Source organism: Passer domesticus, chromosome 7 (assembly GCF_036417665.1).
Source record: "Passer domesticus isolate bPasDom1 chromosome 7, bPasDom1.hap1, whole genome shotgun sequence".
Classification (NCBI taxonomy): domain Eukaryota; kingdom Metazoa; phylum Chordata; class Aves; order Passeriformes; family Passeridae; genus Passer; species Passer domesticus.
This window is the reverse complement of record NC_087480.1, coordinates 51,353,486-51,374,233: the sequence shown is the minus strand read 5'-3', so window position 1 is coordinate 51,374,233 and position 20,748 is coordinate 51,353,486. Positions and strand designations below refer to the sequence as shown.

At 39.0% G+C, this 20,748-nt stretch overlaps 1 protein-coding gene across 9 annotated transcripts in view; it reads left to right on the top strand.

Moving 5' to 3' along the window:
- ST6GALNAC3 (ST6 N-acetylgalactosaminide alpha-2,6-sialyltransferase 3) overlaps nt 1–20,748 on the top strand; it is a 235,656-nt gene that overhangs the window by 164,563 nt on the left and 50,345 nt on the right. The window contains exon 4 of one of the 9 annotated variants that reach the window (XM_064428589.1): nt 11,977–11,995. The exons of 7 other annotated variants lie outside the window; for them this stretch is intronic. In XM_064428589.1, coding sequence (XP_064284659.1) covers nt 11,977–11,995 — 19 coding nt within the window. Of the gene's footprint in view, nt 1–11,976; nt 11,996–18,292; nt 20,650–20,748 lie in introns of those variants that run through there. One more of the 9 variants, XM_064428592.1, reaches the window with a different exon arrangement.

Below are 20,748 nucleotides of genomic sequence, written 5' to 3'. Positions count from 1 at the left end.
AATAGAAAATGAGCAGAGTTAGGGAATATCAGTGTCTTTAAATTACAAAACTTTTGGAAGAAAAGGATGAAAACACTGATTCAGACTGACAGAGGAAATGTAAAATGCCTGTTGGAACATTTTTAAGGACAAAGATTAATTGTAGTTTACAGTTTGCTGGAGTCTTTATCATGGTGATGTAATAGCTGCTGCTGCACCAATAAAGTCAGCAAAAGATTCTCAACTGTCCAGGAGCATCTCAGCAACCCAAAAATACGTGTTTGATATAGTGACTGTTTTTCAAGTACTTGACAGTGGATCTTGAACTATTGCTTGGTACTTCCATTCTTTCTTTTTATGAAGTAATTCCTTCAAAAAATGCTAATGGATTTGTCCATCTTAATTCATAAAGGATTTAAATAGTTTCATTGTCAGTCAAAACTGCTTTATTACCTGAGAAAACAAGGGTCTAAAGCATGAAACCTTAATGAAATAAATAGATTTTTCATTATAAAACACTTAAAACCTCAACATCTATTGCTATTTGTGGTCAATCACCAGATGGTTAACAACTGTTTGGGGGTTTCTATCCACTCTTCCATTTCCTGGTAAAACACCAGTTGTTCCTGAGTGTTCTGCATTTATTCCCTGCAGCCCATTAGTAACTGCATTTATATTCTTTATGAAGATTTTCCTAATTAAGATGAACACTTTTCTCTATTAGGCAGATGGAACTCAATAGAAGAAGTCCATTCTTTATTAGCATGCCAGTAAATGCTGCTCAAAGCACCAGCACTTCTAAGGAACACCGCTCCTACTACATTACACTAATTACACAGTGAAGTGAAACTTTATTAAAAATATCAATATTAGCTATTATTTTGTGATAAAGCTGTGGCTGCATATAGATTGGTGTGAGCTTAGAGACCTATTGATTCTGCAGTGGTTGCTGACTATAGCCATGGAGTTGTTCCTTTTTAATTAATGATTAAAGACAAGGAATATATAATCAGGATCTACTCTATCATTGTGCATTTTCACATGTTCTTTGAATTTACCCATCTATGTCTTCGAATTTATCAAATCTTCATTAAGTGCCATGGGATCTGTTAACTGCATGTTAAATCTTTACACAGTGGTTGGTGTAGCCCTATGCACACCTTTTTCATTCTGTGCTTTAAATACTCTGCAGCTTTTATTGTTAAGAGAGAATTGCTGGTACCTCTCAGAAGGAACTGTGCATATGGATGGGATTCTGGATTCAGTCCTTGAGGGTCCTTCCAACTCAGCATATCCTGTGATTCTGTGATTCTCACATGCCATGAACATCCACCTTTGGAAAGGATGATGTAAGTCAGTGAATCATGCTGGCAATCCTGGTAGCATCCTGGATTGCAGGGCTTCCAGTTTTGCTGCTGGTGGTGAGAATATTTTATGGTTGCAAAGGAAAAAAGTATTGGAGAGATAAATTAGCAGAAGCATAGATTTTGAATGAAGCCTTTGGTGTTCATCTCCCATAGTTCAAGTTTTCAATTCTCAGATCGCAGTGTATAAAATAGATCTTGATGTTCCTAAAGGAGTTTAAAATTTTGAAGGAATAGAAATAATTGGGTTTTTTTAAAGTCTAGACTTAAAAAAAGAAAGGTAAATAAATCTATTTTTTAAAATTCAGCCTTGCTGCTAGGTGAAGTCATTGTCTTGAAAAAACACAGAGTGATTACTATTGAAGTATATACTTATTACCTGTTGTCACACAGCAATTCTTTTCTAAGAGATATTAAACAGATTAGAAGATAAATGTAATGTTGCTATTGCTTAAGTGTGATACCTCTTGGTTGCTGGTAACTGTGGGGTTTCTAATGGAAGCTCCCTAAATAGCTCTGAGCTGAATTTTTACTGCTAAGTAAAATAAAATACTGCAATCAAACTGCATGAGATGCACTGGAAGGTTTGTGCTGCAGAGCCGCTGCTCAAGTGAGGATAGCAACTTTATGAGACAGGGAATAAGACTCTACAGTAATTTCTTGCTTTGGATTTCTTGCTTTTTGTACATCTATCCACCCACTAGCTAGTCAAATTTATTAGAAACTGCTTTTATAAGAAAAGGTGTATAAGAACTCTTATACATATCTCACAGAATGATATTTAGAAGAGATTGTCATCTCAAAGCTTTGTACAAGTAAACAACACAGCAAAAGAAAATCTCTCTGAAAGTAGAAAAAGTTTACCTGAACTTATGTTCAAGTATTTTGTCTTAAAATGTAGAAAGATTAGTAAACAAATTCTGCATGGGAAATTTAATTAGTAAGAAGTCAAGCCTGTGTGAGACCCCATAGGTAGGAGGAAAACTAAGGGGAAATGGGAATTTTTGTGACTCACTATTTTAATTTAAAACTCATTGTTACCTAGGTGCTTGCTTGTGCACATCTTCAATATGCATTTTTACCCACATGAAAACAAAGCAGATGTTCTACATTTTTTTATTTCTGTGTCTGTTATCCCACATAAAGAATTTAGGCTGCAATTTCAGGACAGTGAAACTGTTCAAATATGTGGATCTATAGCACATGCCTTTGAAGGTGACTCAGGATTCATAACAGGGCTTCTTGGGGAGCCTGATGTGCTATTGGGATATGCTACAACTTGTGTTTAGAAAACAATCACTCCTACAATATTCCTGTGATGCTCAACTTCTCTGAGCTTTTAACCATGAGGCAACTCTGCATTTAAAGAGTGATGTGCACAAGAGCAGCGTGTACAATTTTTCTCAGAGACTCACATCTTCAGCAGGTTCTGGAACTTTCAACAGTCTGGAAAAAACATAACACTGAGTGGGGATTTATTATGAATCTTCAATCTTACGTCTTCAAACAGTTTGTATGAAGTCTCAGATATTGACCAGCATGGAGCTTACTTTGTGTTTGAAGGGAAATAATTTTTTATATAGATGTTCAAAGATTCAGCTGTTCTATTTTCAAGATTTTGTAAGCAGTTCCTGATTGTGAGAGCATTCAGTACAGTTGGGACCACTTACCAGAGACCCCACTCAGAACCTGAGCAGCCCTGTCTGGTGCATTAGAATTGAGTAAACATGCAATTGCACTAGAAGAAAAGGCTTTTAACTGCTCATATTTTTTCTTTACAAGTTTCTTGTTGGTATCCCATCCTTAAATTTAGAGAGTTCTTTTTTTTTTTTTTTTTTTTTTTATTTAAATCAAGTCGTCCCAGCATGCATATCCTCTCTGCTCTAGTCCTACAGGTTACAGAATTGGGGCATAAACTCCCTGCCTAATAACATTCCCTACATGATTCATTAAAACTTTCAGAGCACAGGATTTTCTGCAAAGCTTTAAAAATTGCTGCAGATGATGTCACTAGTGTAGGAAAAGTCAGAGAAAGGAAAGAGCAGATGAAATTCTAAAAAACAAACAGCATGCTTTTATCTTAACAATAAAAACAAAGATAAATGTCAGAAATATGTGCTCTGTGTTCAGTTTGCTCTCCGTATGTTTCAGAATTTTTCTTGAATAAATTCATTAGGTTTTCTGGTACTTCTGTCTCCAAAAAGTGTCCTAAATATTTGTCATGAGAACATTTCTGAAAAATGTTGCAGGTATCACTTAAGTCTCAAAATGCCTTTGTGAGGCAAAGGATATTTGTCCCCTTTTTACAGTCTGACTTCTCTGAGAGAAAAGGACACTAGGGGAAAGCAGAAGCTATTGCTGTGCAGAAATTCATGCCCATAGGGCTTTTTGAATGTTGTATGCTTACCATGAAGGCATTTCAATCTCATACAACCCTAATTCGGGGTTGGAATGGTCAGGAAGTGCAGTATGGAACGGATTTCTGCTGCCCTATAACCTGTTTTCAGCCAAACATGGTAATGTTACCACATTTCCTTCTATATGAAATCAGCAGTAGTCTCTTGACATTTTAAAATCAATCAAAATACCAGGAAAAGAAAATAATGTAAAGAGTATGTGCAAAGCAGTATTCCTGTAAAGAAGATTTTTAGTTTCCTTTTTTTTTTTCAACTATTATTTCATATATTATCAATATTCGCTGTCCATCTATTTCAGCATTCTTTATACACCTTTCTAGCCCTTTAGGAAATGTGACTAGTGCTGGTCATGTGTAGCTTTTTCTTTTATCAAGGGAGAATTGTGTCTTTGCCAGAGCTCAGTGGTTGTGGATTTTCGCTCGCTCTGTTTGTGCTGCTCTGATTTTATATAAGTGATGACACTGTTGAAATATGTTTTGTGTTTGGGAGAAGAAGCAAGCAGTGGTCCTTAACTCCTTGGGGCTAATTTCATGGTCTGAAATTGCCTTTACCTCCCCTTCCAAGAATGCACAGTGTCCAGGAGAGCTGGATTTCGGCTTCCCTGTACAGAATGTGCCAGGGACTCTCAGCTGCAGTGACATCCCATCCCTTCACACTCCTAGAGATATTTTGAGCCTTGCTCATGGAGTGCCTTTTGGATATGACACTTGGTTTAACTTTACAGAGGACACCCCAGGGTATCCTCAAGCTTTATGTCCTGCTTAGATCTGTCCAATCACTTCCTGCCAAGCTGCACTGCTTTGCTTGGTTAGAAGGAAGGCAATGGAGGAGTAGCTAAAGCCAGGTCAGTATTTATCAGTGGGAAACATAGGATTTCAGGCACTATTTCTGGGTATGGTTTAGGATGGTACTTGGAAATCATACATTGAGGGAAGACTTATTCCAGTTTCCCTTCCAAGCTCCTAATTTTGGATCACTTGGTAGTTTTCCTTTGTTTTTGAAATAATCACCACTGGTGTCATATAAATTTGATCTGTTTCAGGGTAGCACAAGCAAGAGAAGCTCCACGTGTTTTCCTTAAACTTCTTTGGTCTGCATTCCAGGCCTGAGACTGGCAAGTAATAGAAACATTTTCTTCATTATTACTTTACATTTTCCTTGAGGCTATCATACTGATTTCAAAACCATGGTCATCATTACTCTGAAACTGTGGCATTAATACATTGGTCTTTGTGGGTGGATTATAATATGAAGTTTCAAAGTAATTGCCCACTAATATGAGAGGTGGATGTATAGTATTCTATTGCTCGTAATGCAACCATTAAAATAACAATTATGTGATAATGAAAGGACTCATTATGCTTTAGTTTATCTTTGCATAAAGTTAATAGCTAATGAAAACAGGAAAGATTATATCTAATTACATTTTACATTACTTTTGCACTTCCCATAAAGAGAAAATTTTGCACAGAATTGTAGCTTGGCATGCCTTGGTACTGTGTCCACTCTCCATGTCAAATTACTGTTTTAAGACCAATACTTGCATGGTCTTCTTTATCAAATGCTACAGGTAGTCTTCACAAAGAACATTTTTGAAACTAAGTTATCAGAGGGAGTCAAATGTGCAACATGACTATGGTGAACATAAATTTAAAAATAAATTTAGTTTCTTCAGGTTTGAAGCATTGGAAAAATGAAGGCAGCTTGACACCAAGTCAGTCAGTAGAATACTGTCTCTCTTTGGGTGAATGAGAAATGTCAAACAGGTACATCACCTACCATCTGTGGCAATTTTGATTCAGTATTGTCTGCAATACTGAATCAAAGCATTGGCAGGCAGGTGAGCAAGTTTCTTTTCTATTGTATCCAGAGGTGGAACATGCAAGAAGAAATAGCAAAACTGGGCTATGGCATGGATAGAGAAATCTCTCATTTTGTGTGTTAGGATACTAAGCTCCGAGTGAAGAATATTTAGTTCAGGAATGCATAGATAGAGCTCCCAAATTATCTTAATGGAAAGAAGACTAATTAGAATTAAGACATTTTGGTGTTTTTATATACAGATCATACTACACTGAATTTTAAGGATGCAGCAAGATTGTCCTCTACTTTTCAATATTTTGCATATTTTTTAAACATAATTTTTTGTACGTTACCTTTAAATGCCAAATTCATGGAGGTGGGAGTTATATAATCTAATCCATTTCACTCCAGAACAGAATTAAGAGATATTAATTAAGCAGTTACAAAGTATAATTGTATTGCTTTTACTAGGTATTACACGAAATTACATCAATAGAAAATCTCTTTGGTATAATTGCATGATATTTAATTAATTTATGTTCCAGTGAGCTCAGTGGTGGGTTGAGTTTGTGAGCCACAGTGTACATGGTTTTAGGGTGTTTGGAATATTTTAGGGTTACTGTCTGAGGCTCTGTTTGAATGCCTGGACAGCTCAGTATATACTAAGGCACACCTTGTCTGTGAGTCTTGAGGCCTGGTCCCAAATAATTTCAACTTTCAAGCCTTCTCTTACACCTGTCTCAGACTCTTCCATTTGGATTCACTAACTCTAATCACAAGCTGTAATGTTGTTGCTGCGTTTTGCTCACAAACTCTTTCTTCTGCATGCTTCTCTTACACTTTCTGATCCCAGAATCACAGGATTGTTGGTGTTGGGAGGTTGCCCTGGAGATCATCCTGTCCTGCCCCTTGCCAAGGCAGGGGCACCAGAGCAGGTTACACAGCATGCGTGTGCAATGGCTCCGGTGATGGAGGATCCGTGACCTCCCTGGGCAGCTGTTCCAGGGCTCTGCCACCCACAGTGTAAAGAACTCCTGCCTCACGTTAATATGAAACTTCTTTTGTCTCAGTTTATGGCCATTGCCCCTTCCTCTGTCCTGTTGCTGGGCTCCACTGAAAAAGAGTCGCCCACCTTTGAGATATTTATATTGTTAATGAGATCCCCTCTCAGCGTGCTCTTGTCCAGACTAAACTGGCCCAGCTCCCACGGTCTCTCCTCACAAGAGAGATGCTCCAGACCCCTCATTGTCTGTGTGACCTCTGCTGGACCTTCTCCAGCAGTTCCTTGTCTTTCTTATGCTGAGGGGGCCAGAACTGGTGACAGTATTTCTGATGTGCCTCGCTAGGGCTAAGGAAAGTGGGAGGATCATCGCTGTCAACCTGCTGGCTGCATGCTTCCCAATGGGATACTTGTTTCTCTATTACATGTTCCTTTCTTTTCTTTAAATATTTTTTCCTTTTCTGAAATTTTCACAGATATTTTGGACATTTTTTCCTCTTTTATTTCTGCCTCATTGTTTGTAACTATGTCATCCATACAGCTTTCTTCTTTCAGCCTTTTGTCCTTTTATTGTAAAACATATTGCCTTGAACACACCTCCCATTTTCAACACAATCTCTTTTAAAACAGCTTACAGACCTGCAAGGTATCTGATGAAGAGCAGCTTTTCCCTCTGTGCCCTTGCCCTTGCCCTTGTGCTTCCTCATTCACTTGAATCCTGGTGCAGAGCACCTGAAAGTCTGCAGGTCTAGAACTGCAGATCTCGACTCAGTACATCCAGTTCTTAAAACAAACCCAAAATATCACAGTGGGGCGTAGAAGCTGTGCGTGATTATTTATTGATGATTGTTGGTTACAGGAATTAAAACAGCAGGGAGCTCAGATTTTGATCAGAAACAAGTGATTTTTCTGTACACTTTTTATTGTAAAATGTGAACATAATATAAACCCATTGTGCTCCTGCTGTTAAATGCTAAGCCCTGGCCTGACCTGCTGTATGAACAGTGCATGTTCCCTGTCACACAGGTATGTAGCTCTGTATATGTGAGCATTGATTAAGGCTTAAAGCTGTTATAAGGCAATTTTTTATATATGTGAATATAGAAACTTTCACAACTGCTCTCAAGCCACCCAGCACAGTGTGAAGTCCAAGTGAAAAGCAAAGGGATCTGGGGCTGGGCAGCCTTTCTGTGGGCTCCCAGCACAGGAGTGTTCACACAGAGTCTCTATTCATGTGCTGGCAATGAGCAGAGTGCATGTGCTTTGCTTTTTGTTCGCACTTTTCTATTATAAATGTACAAGATAGCCAGCCTGGCAGTGACTTTTAGGTCGATAGTTATAATTTATTTGCTTTTAGTTTTTGTACCATCACCAACTGCTAAGGGAATTGATGCTTAATACATTTCTAAATAAGTAAAACAAAAGTATAAATAAATTATGCCTGGTTTATTAGTCCAGGTGTTTTCAGCATTGCTGAAAGTGGTTTGATGACAGCCACCAGCACTAGCAGTGGAAAAAACCTTGATTTTACAGTGATTATTATCATTATAATAAACCATAATTGAAAGATTACAAAATTGATTCTTTTAAAAATTAATGTTGCATGAGTGAGCAGGCTCTGTGGCATTCAGATTTTTTCAGTGTTACTTGGAAGGAAAGTGGCTTATTTTATTTCCTGGCAGAAAACTGCTGATTTTCAAACAATCACATTAGAGAAAACAGTCCCAGAGGGTTACAGGAGGCAACAGACCTGTGTCATTAGGCTTTACCCTTTCCTGATGGGTTCAGAGAAGAGCCAGAAACAAAAGAAAGTTACATTCATTATTGAGAGAGCCTTGGGAAAATCTGTTTGGCCAAGCAATTTTGCATGAAACGAGTGAGGAAATATTTGACTGCAAAGAACATAAACTCCTTCCATCAATATTCAATTTTCTGCATCCATTTGTCCAAGTGATTATTAAGAACAGTTGCTAAATTTGCAGTGCTTTACAACTTCAAAGGGCTCTGAAAGCATCACCTAGTTAAATGGATGGAAGTGTTTTTTAATAAATAAAAAAAAGACCAAAGTCGGTTGTAAGACAGGTTTAAAGTGCAAAGTATTGAAAACAGCAGGAAACCTGAGGACCTGCAGTACCAATCATCTGCTCCAATCAGGAACATGGAAACCACAAATTTATCTTTGATGATTTCCTGTAAATATGCCCTTTGAGGACAGATTGCCCTGCCCAGTCTTGTGGAAAATGCTCAGAGTTACAGCTCTTCTCACTGCAACATATGGATCTCAGCAAGCTCTGCTTCTCCATTTCCGAAGTCATTCTTCAGAAGGAAAAGTCTCAGCAAAAATGTAGTGCTGCAAAAATGCTGGTTAGAATCCTTCAAGCCTGGTCAGCGTGACTGGAAAACATCTTTCTGAGTTGTTGTTTTTGTTCTTGCCCATTTTCTTCAGCAAGATCTGCCCAGTTTTCCAGACCTGTTGTCCTAGTGGAAATGGCTTTATTGATCTTTTCATTCACTTCAGGATGTCTCATACTTCCCTAGGACACTGCAGTGTAAATACTTTTCCCCCCACATATGTGGCAGTGTGTGCTGAGGCTGGGGAAGGTACGTTTGAGTGTCTCCGAGTGCCCCAGGGGCACTGTCTCCATTGGACCACACCTGCAGTGTGACAGCACAGTCAGGGTGGCTGTTCGGCGTGCTGAGGTCACTGTGCAGTTGGGGGGGTCTGGTCTTTCTTTCCTGCCACCCTCTGTGGCACTTCACTCCTGATGTTGTGTTTCTGGGTCTGAACATCTGGAAGCTGGGCTGCAGCCAGCAATGTTGCATCCCACTAGCTTGGGGTTTCCAGTCAGTGCCTCATATTTATGACACAGACATCAATGAAGCCCAAGAAACTGAGGCTAGATGTGGCTTATTGTTTCCCCATATATATCCTGAAGAGAGAACATGCTGTTCCATTTTAAAGCTGATGTTTATGCACCATTTCACATGGTCCCGATAGTTTGCGGTCTCTGAAGAAGTTTTCTATGCTTGAATTTACAGTAGCCATATAATCTACCACATTTGGTATGTACGCTCTTCTTGACAACAACCTCCTACTGGCCTTATGTAATGTTTTATTAAATAGAGGGACAGTTCCCAAGCCCATCTTTCTTCCCAAGATTGAAGTCAGTGTTAGGTTTCATTAATATTATTTAGCATTTCATAGCGCGTATCATCCACAGACCTTAAAGCACTGCAGGATGTTAAATCAGCTTTAATTTTCCCATTTTCCTGATTGTAAAACTCATGCAGGGAGTCATTTTTCAAGTTGCACAGAGGTATCATCCTGCAACTCTGTGGCAGAGCTATGAAAGTATCCTTCAGTCAGGGTTCCTAGTTGTCTCTGGTGCACTACCCTGACATTCACAAGGCATAAGTGTTTATTCTTACCTGTGCAAGGTCATGCTTAACTGGGAGGGAGTCCTGGGTGACCAAGTGATGACCAAGTGCATTTTTACAGGCAGAAAGAGAGAACTGGGATTTCTTAAAAGAATTTACTAGAAATTCTATGTTTCCTGAAATGTTGTATGACCAGACCTAGCTGTTGTGTCTTGGCCTCTGTGCAAAGATAGGCTTCTATTGCTCAGTAGAGCCTTGTTTAAAGAGAACACATTGCAGGAGGGAGGGGTGATCATTAGATTTGGGAAGGAATATTACAAGACATGTTGGAGCACTCCATATTCAAGGAGTTGCTTTCCTGCCACCTCCCAGCAGTTAACATTGCCCATCAAAGAAAATTGCTAAATAGCTCTGGTACATCATTCTTCATTTGCATTAGAAATGGCTCTAAGCAATAACAGGATTACAGCCAAAAAGTGCCAGCACTTTATCATTCATTTATTTGATTTAATATATAGAGGTACCTATTTGAAACAGCATTTACTTTTCTTGAGCTCATCATAAAACCCACTCTGAATGGAAGTGTTTAAGGTAATGACGACTCCGATTAATTCTCTTAGAACAGCATGACTGGAATCAGATACACTACTTCTCTTTTCATTAGACATTTCTGAGCTGCTATGAGTGATCTTTTAGCATGAGAGGAAAGAAATTAACTGTATAAATCCCCATGTAAATAATCTACAACAGGCTGCAATTCTTCTTACTCAGCCTGGTGAACTGTAAGCTCGGAAGCCTTTTTGGTGGTGCCCAGATGGCATTAATAGATCCTGATGCAAACTTTTTGTTTTAAAAAAGGCAGGAAAGCCATTCTTGCTATGTGCTGCAAATTTCTCTTCACCTGCACTGTGAATTGAGTGGTGTTACAGCTTTCTCAGCCAGCCATTACCACCTTATTCCCCTCTTCTCACTGCCACCAAATCCCTGTAAATCCAAGCCTGGCCTGAACAGCCGATCTCTAATCTGCTTTTCAACATGCACATCCCCCACCAAAGTCAGGAGGTCAGACGTTGTGTTGCACTTTTGTTCACAGACAGGATTGATACATGGGATGCTGCATCAGGAACTCTGGTCTAAGCCAGAAAGATGTTTCAATTCCTTCTATGAAATTTGAGAGCTGCCAGATAAGTTTTGCCAGTGTTTTATTCCTATTTGCATTTCTTGATCATCAGTAACTACTATTTGTTATCAATGGACATGGCACAAGTATAGGGAAAAACATTTTCCAAAGCACCTCCCTGACCAAATAGCCTGTATTCCATCTGAAAATGAAACAATTCCCTGCATAATTTAGGCGTCTTGAGTTTTTTTTTCCAACCAATTTCTATTTTCTTCTGAAAGCAGAACTGGAAACACTACTGTAGGATGTTTACATTAGTTGAAGAAGCAGAGATTTTCTTCTGGTAACATTTGTCTAAATTTCTTGTGCTGTTTTTCCTGAACAGGATTATGAAGTTCTGCATGATTGCTGGTGTTGCAGGTGTCTTAACATTATAACATGGTAGTAGTAGTAATAACTAAAAGAAAGGAGTGGGTAGGAAGGCAGTGTGATAGAGAATCTCAGTGAAAAATTTTCTGAGAAAATACTATTTAAAGTCAGAGTTACAAAGTGCATGCTTTTTTACCTAGGCCCAAACCTATTGGTTTCAAATTAAACGTTCACACAAAAGTTATATCTGCTGCGCTTAATCTGCAGTAATTGATTCTTCTAATTCCTAGAGGAGCCCTCTCCACTTAAAGTGGAGTACAATTAAGTACAATTGAACTCCACATTACCCTAAAATGTTAGTTTAAGAAGTTGTATCAGCCTAGCACTGTGCAGTACCAAGTGAGCTGCAGGTGCATGCAGTAACTTCAGACCCTTTTCACTTCTTTGTTTCGTGCCCTTTGAATGCTAAACAGTTGGATCAGCAGCCTTTCCCACCCTGTATTTCACTCATGCTTTCATTTCTTACATGTCTGTGCCTGGCAGCAGAAGAGGAGAATTCAAAATGGTATGGTGTGTTTTTATTCAGACTGGCTTATGGGCTGGGTTTTCTTTTCTGCTTTCTTATCTGATTCTTAAAAAATCACCTGTAATCACATGTAATATCAAGGCTAATAGAACAGCCTGATCTTGATTATTGCTTGAATAAATTTTCAGGAGAAAGTTAGAATTCTGCTGAACCGTTACCTTATCTATCAAAGGAAAATATATTTTTAAGCCACTGCGTGGAAGATTATATGAAGATAAATTGTATCTTATCATGTGATCTGAACCATTATGGATTATAGAAGTACTGGCCTTCCAGAATGAGTTTTTAACATTTTTAGTGGCGATAAATTTAGTCATCAGTTCTACAAAAGTCTGGCTGTAACTAACAAACTGTGTGTATCTGTATTTGTAATGACTATTTTGATAGTTTCACATATCAGTTCAATAAAACATCTTCCACTCAGGGGAGGCATTTGGGCAGGAATATCTCATGACATCCTTGCCATTCCCATTACCATCACTACACACTTAAAGTAATATATGTTTTAAAAATTGATTGAGTGTGTATTTACAACATAGATCATAGGACATGTTTTTTTAATGGTGAGAAAGTCCCAATGAAGCATTCTGTGATCTGTAACATTGATTTGGGTTCTTTGATTTTAATGCTACAGAATACAGTCATAAAACTTTTAGACCCTTAATGTCATAGGGTGCAGCTTCCTGACACAGAATGCTAATGTAAAAGGCAGTAGCTACTGCAGGTAAGAGCTGATGAAAACCAAAGGCTTGCATTAAACATAGCTAACTAAATGAATTTGAATTCTTAACACATTAAATATAAAATCTGGAGAAGTTTGTTGAAGTGACGTAAGTATGAGATGAAAAATCTCTAATGCAGGTAGACTTTCAGTGTGTCACTTTGGAAGTGTAGAGGGTACACATTTGGTTTAGAGAATTTACTCACCTCCCTTCAGGCAGTTTTCAGCAAGCATCTTTAAAAAGCATTTTTCTGAAAGAGTCATCTAAAGATGGGTGAAGCAAATTTTCCACCCCTTCTCAGTTGACTAAAGATGTTCTGGATGAGTCACCTAGACATTTAGCTCTTGGTTAGCAAAGGAAGGTGAGGTAAATAGAGGTTAAATATCTTGTTACATGTTGTATCATCTAACAGGTATTTGCTATTGTACTTAGTTGAAGGTTTTGGTAAAGGCATGACAGAGGCAATTTGTTCTTACCACAGCAAAAAGTTCAAATGCTTTGTCATACTCTTTTCATTCTGGTTGCCATCCTGGTTCTTAAGAACTTCTTGTTTCTAGCAACATAAAACTAGGTCTGAAATTTAATTCTACTTTGGGTCAGAGGTAAAAGGTGACAGGGAAAAATGAATGAGAGAGGTACCAAAAAAGAAGTTTTGTCAGATAGCAAGTGCTGGAATAGCTGTGAAGTATTTTTCCATAGATCCAGTTACAGTGAACAATATTGGGAAGCTTTTAATTGTTATACAGAAGTCCTACAACCATCCAAGGTGTATTAGAGTTCACTTGGATATAGAAAAGTCCTGACATTTCTCACTGCAGTGAGATTACTGTCCAAAGTTACCTGGAATCCTTCCAGTACAAAAATTGAGTTTAGAAAAGGCTGAAATTGCTTTGTTCTTGTTCTGTATGACTAAACCCAGATGGAAGAGTCAAGACAACAGAATTGTGGACTTAAGTGTGTGAGTGTGGTTGGCAGTTCTAGTTGGCTGCCTTTTCTTACGGATTTCATTCCTCCCATTGGCACATTAACACTTGGTCTTCTAAGTTCTTAGAACATTGTTTGGACACAGACTGTTTTTCACTGAATTTTCATTTTCTTTTTTAAGAGAAGGGGGAAAAGCTAATTATTAGTGGCAATGCCTTTTCTTTGTTACAGGTGTCTGCACTGAGATGTGTTTGTTTAGGGACACACTTTGTAAGCCTTTAGCACGCCAGTAGGTTGGTAATTTGGCAGTATTGGTGGGGACAGAATTTACTTTCTCTGTGGCACTCTGCTGGCATTGTAATCTCACCCTCTGGGACATGCAGAGCTGCAGCTGGGTCAGACTTGCCCATGGACTGGGGTGTGACTGCTGAACACTTCCCGGTGTTCCCCATGAGACGATGGATAAAGGGCAGAGCAGTGAACCCACTGGAGGAAATCTTAGAAGAGAAACTCTTTTTGCAAAGGAGTAAGATACCTTAAGCTGATGCTGGGCTGTATTTACAGTGCCTGTGCAGACCTGTGTCTCTGTGACTAACCTTTTTTGGCGTCTGCTGTCCGGGAGTAAATTACCTTTCCCGTCGGTTGTGAGCAGTTTTTAGTCCTGGATGTTACTGTTCCAAATGTTTCCTGCTGCTGTTAACAAGAGTGCTCCCAGTGGCCAGGCTGGGGCCTCAGGAAGGGCAGTAAATCCTTGTGGTGTTGCTGCCTCGGGCCCCACATGCCCCATGCCCTCCCCAGGGCTGGGGTAGCAGCCAAGGGGGGCAGCTGCCCCACACTGGTGGGGTTCTTGGATCTCCATCACCTTCCCCTGCCTTGCAGAGGGTCAGGTGCTGCCACAGTGGTAGAATACCTGAATGGAGAGGATCCAGCTCTGGCAGGCTGTTCTTCATGGTTCCAGCTGTTCACAGCTGCTCTGTGGCTGATTGAATAGGCATTTACTCCCCTCATGTGAATAACCTTGAGGGATCAGAAAGTCAATTGTGCAGAGCACCTACAGTCAGTGCCAGATGTGTGTCTGGGAGCCACTGCAAAGGCGACTGACATTTGGAAGAGCTTCTTGGTGGTGGTTTAGGGACTGGCAGGTGGCTACAGCAACTCAGGAGAATTTATTGCTGGTAAGGGAGGTGCAGAGGTTACTTAGCACACAACTATTGGTATTTAAAAGCTCTCTTTGCACCTCCTTTTCAGAGCAATACTGAGCACACATCCCCTGTAGTTTTCAGTCTGTTAGTTCATCTGTGAATGAAGTAAATGTTATATTAATTGTAGTTCATTAGTTCCATCTGGTACCAGGGTGGGGAATGGAGACCCTTTCTTACCTTACAAAACATTCTATACCTTTCCTGCCAAGCTGCTCTACTGAATAATAGTTAGAGCCTGAGGCTAACTAAATGTAAAGATTTGGAATTGTTTCTCCACTGGTCTTCCCACAGATACACACTTGGCTCCCTAGATCTGGCTGCTGTCTAAAGAAATTAAGACCAACAGTATTTTAGTTAAAGCAGTAGTATGCCATATGCAAGGCCAGAGATGCTCTGTGTGATATCCACAAAATTTGGTACCTGTCTGCTTTTTTTGTTCCTTTTAATCGATAAAAATACGATTTCACTCTAGTTCAAAGGAAATTGAATTTTCACATAGCAGGGGAAAACAAATACCCTCCAGCATTGCTATCAGTGAATTGGGACACCAGCTGTCTTTTAAACGGGTCCAGCATATTGTCTCTGCACTTCCAAGTCTCTCTTTTATGCTTCTATTTATTGTAGGCAATTATGCTTTGACCCAAAGACATAATCCTAGTGGAATTAAAAATCATGTGACCTCTTTTTATAAAAAAGCTGAGTCTGATTTTATGAAAAAGAATCATAGAGAATGAATCTAGTGGGAAATTAGACAGTAGTATTTGATGACTGTAAATGTATTTATTTATAACAGCTAATCTTGGTGGAAATGAAGAAATAAGAAATAATTAACTTTACTATTTATAAAAGAGTCTCTTTTATCCACTGTGTAATGCAGTCACCTCCAGAATGAAATGCAATATTTGCTAAAGAGCATATAGACATTTAAGAAAGAAAGAAAAGAGCAAATGTGTGTTTGACACAGTGGGGAAAATGTAGCATGGAAGGAAAACATTTGCATGAAAATGTTGCCCCTTTTAGTTGAAGACGTATTTTTAGCTGGTTCTTGTAATTATTCAAACTGGAACTTGGTCATAAAAGTAAAATGTTTCTGGCCTTGCAAAATGCACTCTGACATTTTTAATAGCTTCTATACAGAAAAAGCACTTACTTTACAGTAAAAAAGAACACTACTCTCAGAAAGATAAAGGGCTTCATTTTCCTTTCACAAAGACCAGTTTTACTGATGATGTCACTGGAGTTATTGCAGACTTAGAACAGTGCAAGTGTGGGAGAAATCAGGATGATCACTCCAGCAGCACTGGGACAGAGGTGAGGGTGCTGCTCACTGAATTAACAGCTCTTTTCATAAGCCCAGATAATGAAGGAGTAACAAAGAGGCTCCCTGGCTGTTGATGAATTCCTGACCGTGAGCAGTGTATCCTGGAGCTCCAGTTAAACCTTTATATGCCTCGAGAGAGAGAGAGAGTGAATCATACAGTAAAGAGCACTTTGCCAAACAAAATTGAAAGATCCATGGGATTGCTGCGCTATTACAAGTGTCAGCACACAATCAGGGGTCAGTTTATATATGCAAAATGTTTTACTGAGCTTGAGTGAAATTTACAGTTTTTAACAGGAGACCTATTGAAATATACCACACCATCTGTGATACATGTACTCAAAAATTCTACTGCTCATCTTAGATCACTAAACTTAAATGCAATATATGCTATTTTACATTTAACTATTGCCCTCAAATCAGTCCACATTCAGCCAGTAATATCTAATTTACATACTGACTGAAAGTCAGAGGGAGACTCAGTCTTGATAAATGAAAAAAAAAGCGGCAAAGTGATTTTAGTATCTTAGTATTGTTGGTTAAATGTGTGAAGCTAACTAAGAAAATGATCTGCACAGAGAGATGTTGTGATAGTGGTCACGTTGTGTCATTGATTTGTATTAAATGCTAGGGAGGAGAGAGAGACAACTTTGAAGATTTGCTTTTCATTATGGTATGAATTGATGTTCAGCTACTAAAATGAAATAGGTTTGCATAAGAGTTATGACTGTCAAAAACCATTTGGAATTTCATTCTGTGCAGAGAAATTAAAATTTCGAGTGATTATGTGAAAGACTCTTCTGAGGCAAGATTATAAAACCACATTTCCCTTGTTACTGGACTTTTTAGATTAGGTGAAATTCTTACTGTTTGTTTTATCTCATCTCAAATGCTTTTTTAGTGACTTGCTGAATTAATGTGGTATTAAATTCAAGAAACTATGGTGATGGAACAGTATGCCTCAGTATCTAACTGCATACAAAGATATTCAAAGTTATAGTCATACAGCTAATGCAAGTTAACCATCTGGGTGTATACATACAAGAAATATTTATTCTAGTTTCTAAAAACAGTGTAATTGAGTAGATTGGGCAGATACACCATTAATTACATGCTTCAGTACAGTCTGATCTGATACCAGGAACAGAACACTCGAAATTCAGAATCTCTTGACATTTTTCATTCATTTCCATAACAATCAACCACTCAAACCACTCAGTTTCGAAGGAAATAATGATACTGGAAATGCACTGAGTTTTACAGTATGCTTTCAACATCCTGGGTTCAATTAAAATGGAGGAATATATTCTGAAATTGCAAGACTTGTCCTTTGAACAAGAATCTGCAGATGAATGTGTATGATTCCCATTGGCATAGATTTCCCAGATTAGATTACCTAAACCTTGAAAAGCAGAACAATTTTGAAGGGTCTCAAAGATATTACTGTTAGATTTCACGGTGTTTTACAGCACTTGAATATTGCAAAGTGCTTGCTGGAGTTCTGGGCCTGTTATTATAACTGCACTCTAGAAACAGAGAATGTGGCCCTGCCACTTTATCCTCTTAGAAATGTTAGAACAATCAGATAATAGAATTCACTACAAGATCCTAATGGACTTTGTAACCATGGATCTGAATAACTCACCAATGGAGAGCTGTCAGACAGTGATGCACCATAGAAAAACATAAAGTAAACTTTTGTGCATTTAGGGCTTTTAGGCTGATTTTGCTCTGTTTGCAGCTATCATCTGTTTTAAAGGAAACAATAAACCAACAAAATTGCTCACTTGATGACAGAATTGAGATTTTTTTTTTTTTCATGTTTATAATCAGATGCTGAGTTAAAAGCACAAAATGAGTGCAGTCCTTTGAATGGATGCCCTCTGAAATAAAGGCAGTTGTGTTTCCTTTTCAGGAGGGGTTTCTAGACATGTGGTAACAAGCCTGGCATTTTTTCACTGGCATGAGAGGTCACAGCTTCAGTCAGCTGCCTCACCTTCAAGTCCCAAAGTGTGTTGGTTTCCTTGCCTTTTGAACTTTGTCTCTCTGGTGCAGTCAGTACTGTTGGGAGAAACACCAGGTGCTGTGAGAAAGTCTCTGTTTGCAGGTGCTGCCTGTGCTCCTCATCACATCCGCATTGACACGTGCTGGGAGCTTCTCCTCTGAGGCTCTGTGTGGATTCTGGGCAAGAAACAGAAGGTGTCACCAAGGGTCTTGATGCCATCATTCACAGGTGTTCAAGGGTAGAGCTGAGGTGATGAGATTTAAGAAGGATAAAAACAGAATTCTGTTAAATGTTATTCTTTTTCTTGGGCTTCTTGAGTTAATTTTCCAACTGCTTGCTGAAATCATGATGGGCTAGGAAATTTTTTTGGTTGCAGCAAAAGTGGCATGTGCTGTTGAGTCAATGGATTCCAAAAAGTGGGGCTCAAAGAATGGTAGATAAGGTAAAATTTACAATAAAATTGTGAAATGTCACAGCCCCAGGGTCTTGTCATCAAAACAAAAAATTTGCTGGGATAAAGTTTTCCTGTATTTATGTAAAATACTGTAGAGGATAAGACATCCTGGAAAATGGTTTTGCTACGTTTTTAACACAACAGCCCAGATTTGATTAACTTTCCTTTTTTTCCCTGTGGAGTCATTTGAGTTAAGGTTACTCTGGCTTTTTCCCTGGACTCTCAGCAGAGGCAATGAGTGAGGCAGGCACAGTTTTGTTGAGAGATCCTTGAACTGTGCCAAAGGTTCAGCTCCCCATGCTCTTCAGGCATGACTATGCAAATAAATGTGCATTTCTTCCCCCAAGCTGACGTCCCCTTCGTTTGAACTGCAGCCTCTTGTAGGATTTGCTTCATTGGCTTGCAGCCACTGTCGTGTCCTGTAAGGCTGAGGAAGGTGTTACAAAGACAATTCAGCAAAGGGGAGCACTTCAATCTGAACAGTGCAAACTTCCTCAGAGAAAAATGGGCTTTAAGTAGCTCCTCCACATGGTGCCCTCTCCACTCTGCCACACCAGTTACTAGTGATAATGCATTATAGAAGAGGCTGATAAATTTGTTCCAGCACTCAGCCATCCACACATTTCACCATTTCCTTTTATCAGCTTGGCTCTGTTTAATAGCTGTGTACTCAGATGACACTTTAAGTGATATTGGACCATTCCTTTTGGATTATGGTCCAGGGACCTGATAAAAGAGAAGCTAAAGTGTTAAACCTAAGGAAGGGTAAACGCATACATGTATGCAGTAAAAAGTACATTACTGCATTGCATCCTGAAGACCAAGATAACAATAAACAAACACGAAATAGACCATATTATTTTTCACAGACTTTTCCAAGTAAAACATAGAAGCCTGTATAAGAGGCTTTAAAAAATCCTGCTATTTTCTGGAAAATTTCAAATGCTCTCCCTGGTTCTGTACTGCTGAGATACTGCATTGTTGGTGTTACTCCGGCATTACTAGGAAACCTTGGGATAATTTTCCTTTCATACCAGCCTTCCAGGATGATTTGGTCCTTTCTGATAACACTGGAGACCAGCTGAAAATCAACCTCACATACTTTGAAAGACTACATTTCAACATCTCCCATTGTCATTATGACACTTAACTTGAATTTCAGCTGAGGCAACCTACTGCAATTTTTATGTGTCTGTTTACAGCAAGATACCTCAAAAAGGTTGCCTGAAGTCAGCATCTTAAGTCTTCATATAGAAATGTAAAATATACCCCAGTTTTTCAAAGTATACATGCAGCAGCTCCTGTATTTTAAAAACATGGTATTTTTTCCTTTTTGTGTCACTCAAAATAAGATGAGAATTAGAATAATAATTATACAGCAGAGTGCATTGATTGCTAGTGCCTGATGCTGGGTACTAGCAGAAATACACTTTTAAATATCCAAGCAATTAATTTGGAGATAGCATTTATTGATTGTGTAAAAAGTTCCTACAAGTCAATCTAAAATGTGTCATCCCAAGATGTATTGTTATAAATACAATAGTGAGCTTTGCACTGGATGTGCAATGAATGTAATGGGTTTTGAGTGATCCCAATTGCATTATTTATGCATCAAGTCACCTTAGATTTTGCAAAGGTATTTTCCCTAGAGGATGGAAACCATGGCAAATAAAAGCCTGGTAAACCTGGCCCTTGCTAAGGTGGCACAATGGGGAGGTCACTGGAGGTTTTTGTCTTGTGTAGCTCTTTCATCTCAAGCTACAGCTTATCTGGGGCCCTCTCCCCACAGAGGCTGGCACAGCCCTACCCTCTGTCCCCTCTCGGGGGTAATCTTCACTTTCAAGCCTGTCAGACCTGGTTAGAAAAGGGTTGGCTGCAACTGTGGCACAAAGAGGTGGTGAACAAATCCCAATTAAAGCCTCGAGGCTTTGATTGGTGCTGCTGGAGAGCTGCCACTCTGTGCATTCAGTGCACCAAAAACTTGAGATTTCCTCTTACCTCTCCCAAGGTGAGGACTGGTCTGCAGCTGGTGTTGCCACAGTAGAATTTGATGCTTGAGTTCATCAGGAAAGTCAGGTTTAGATTCCAGCCCTTTCCTCCTTTC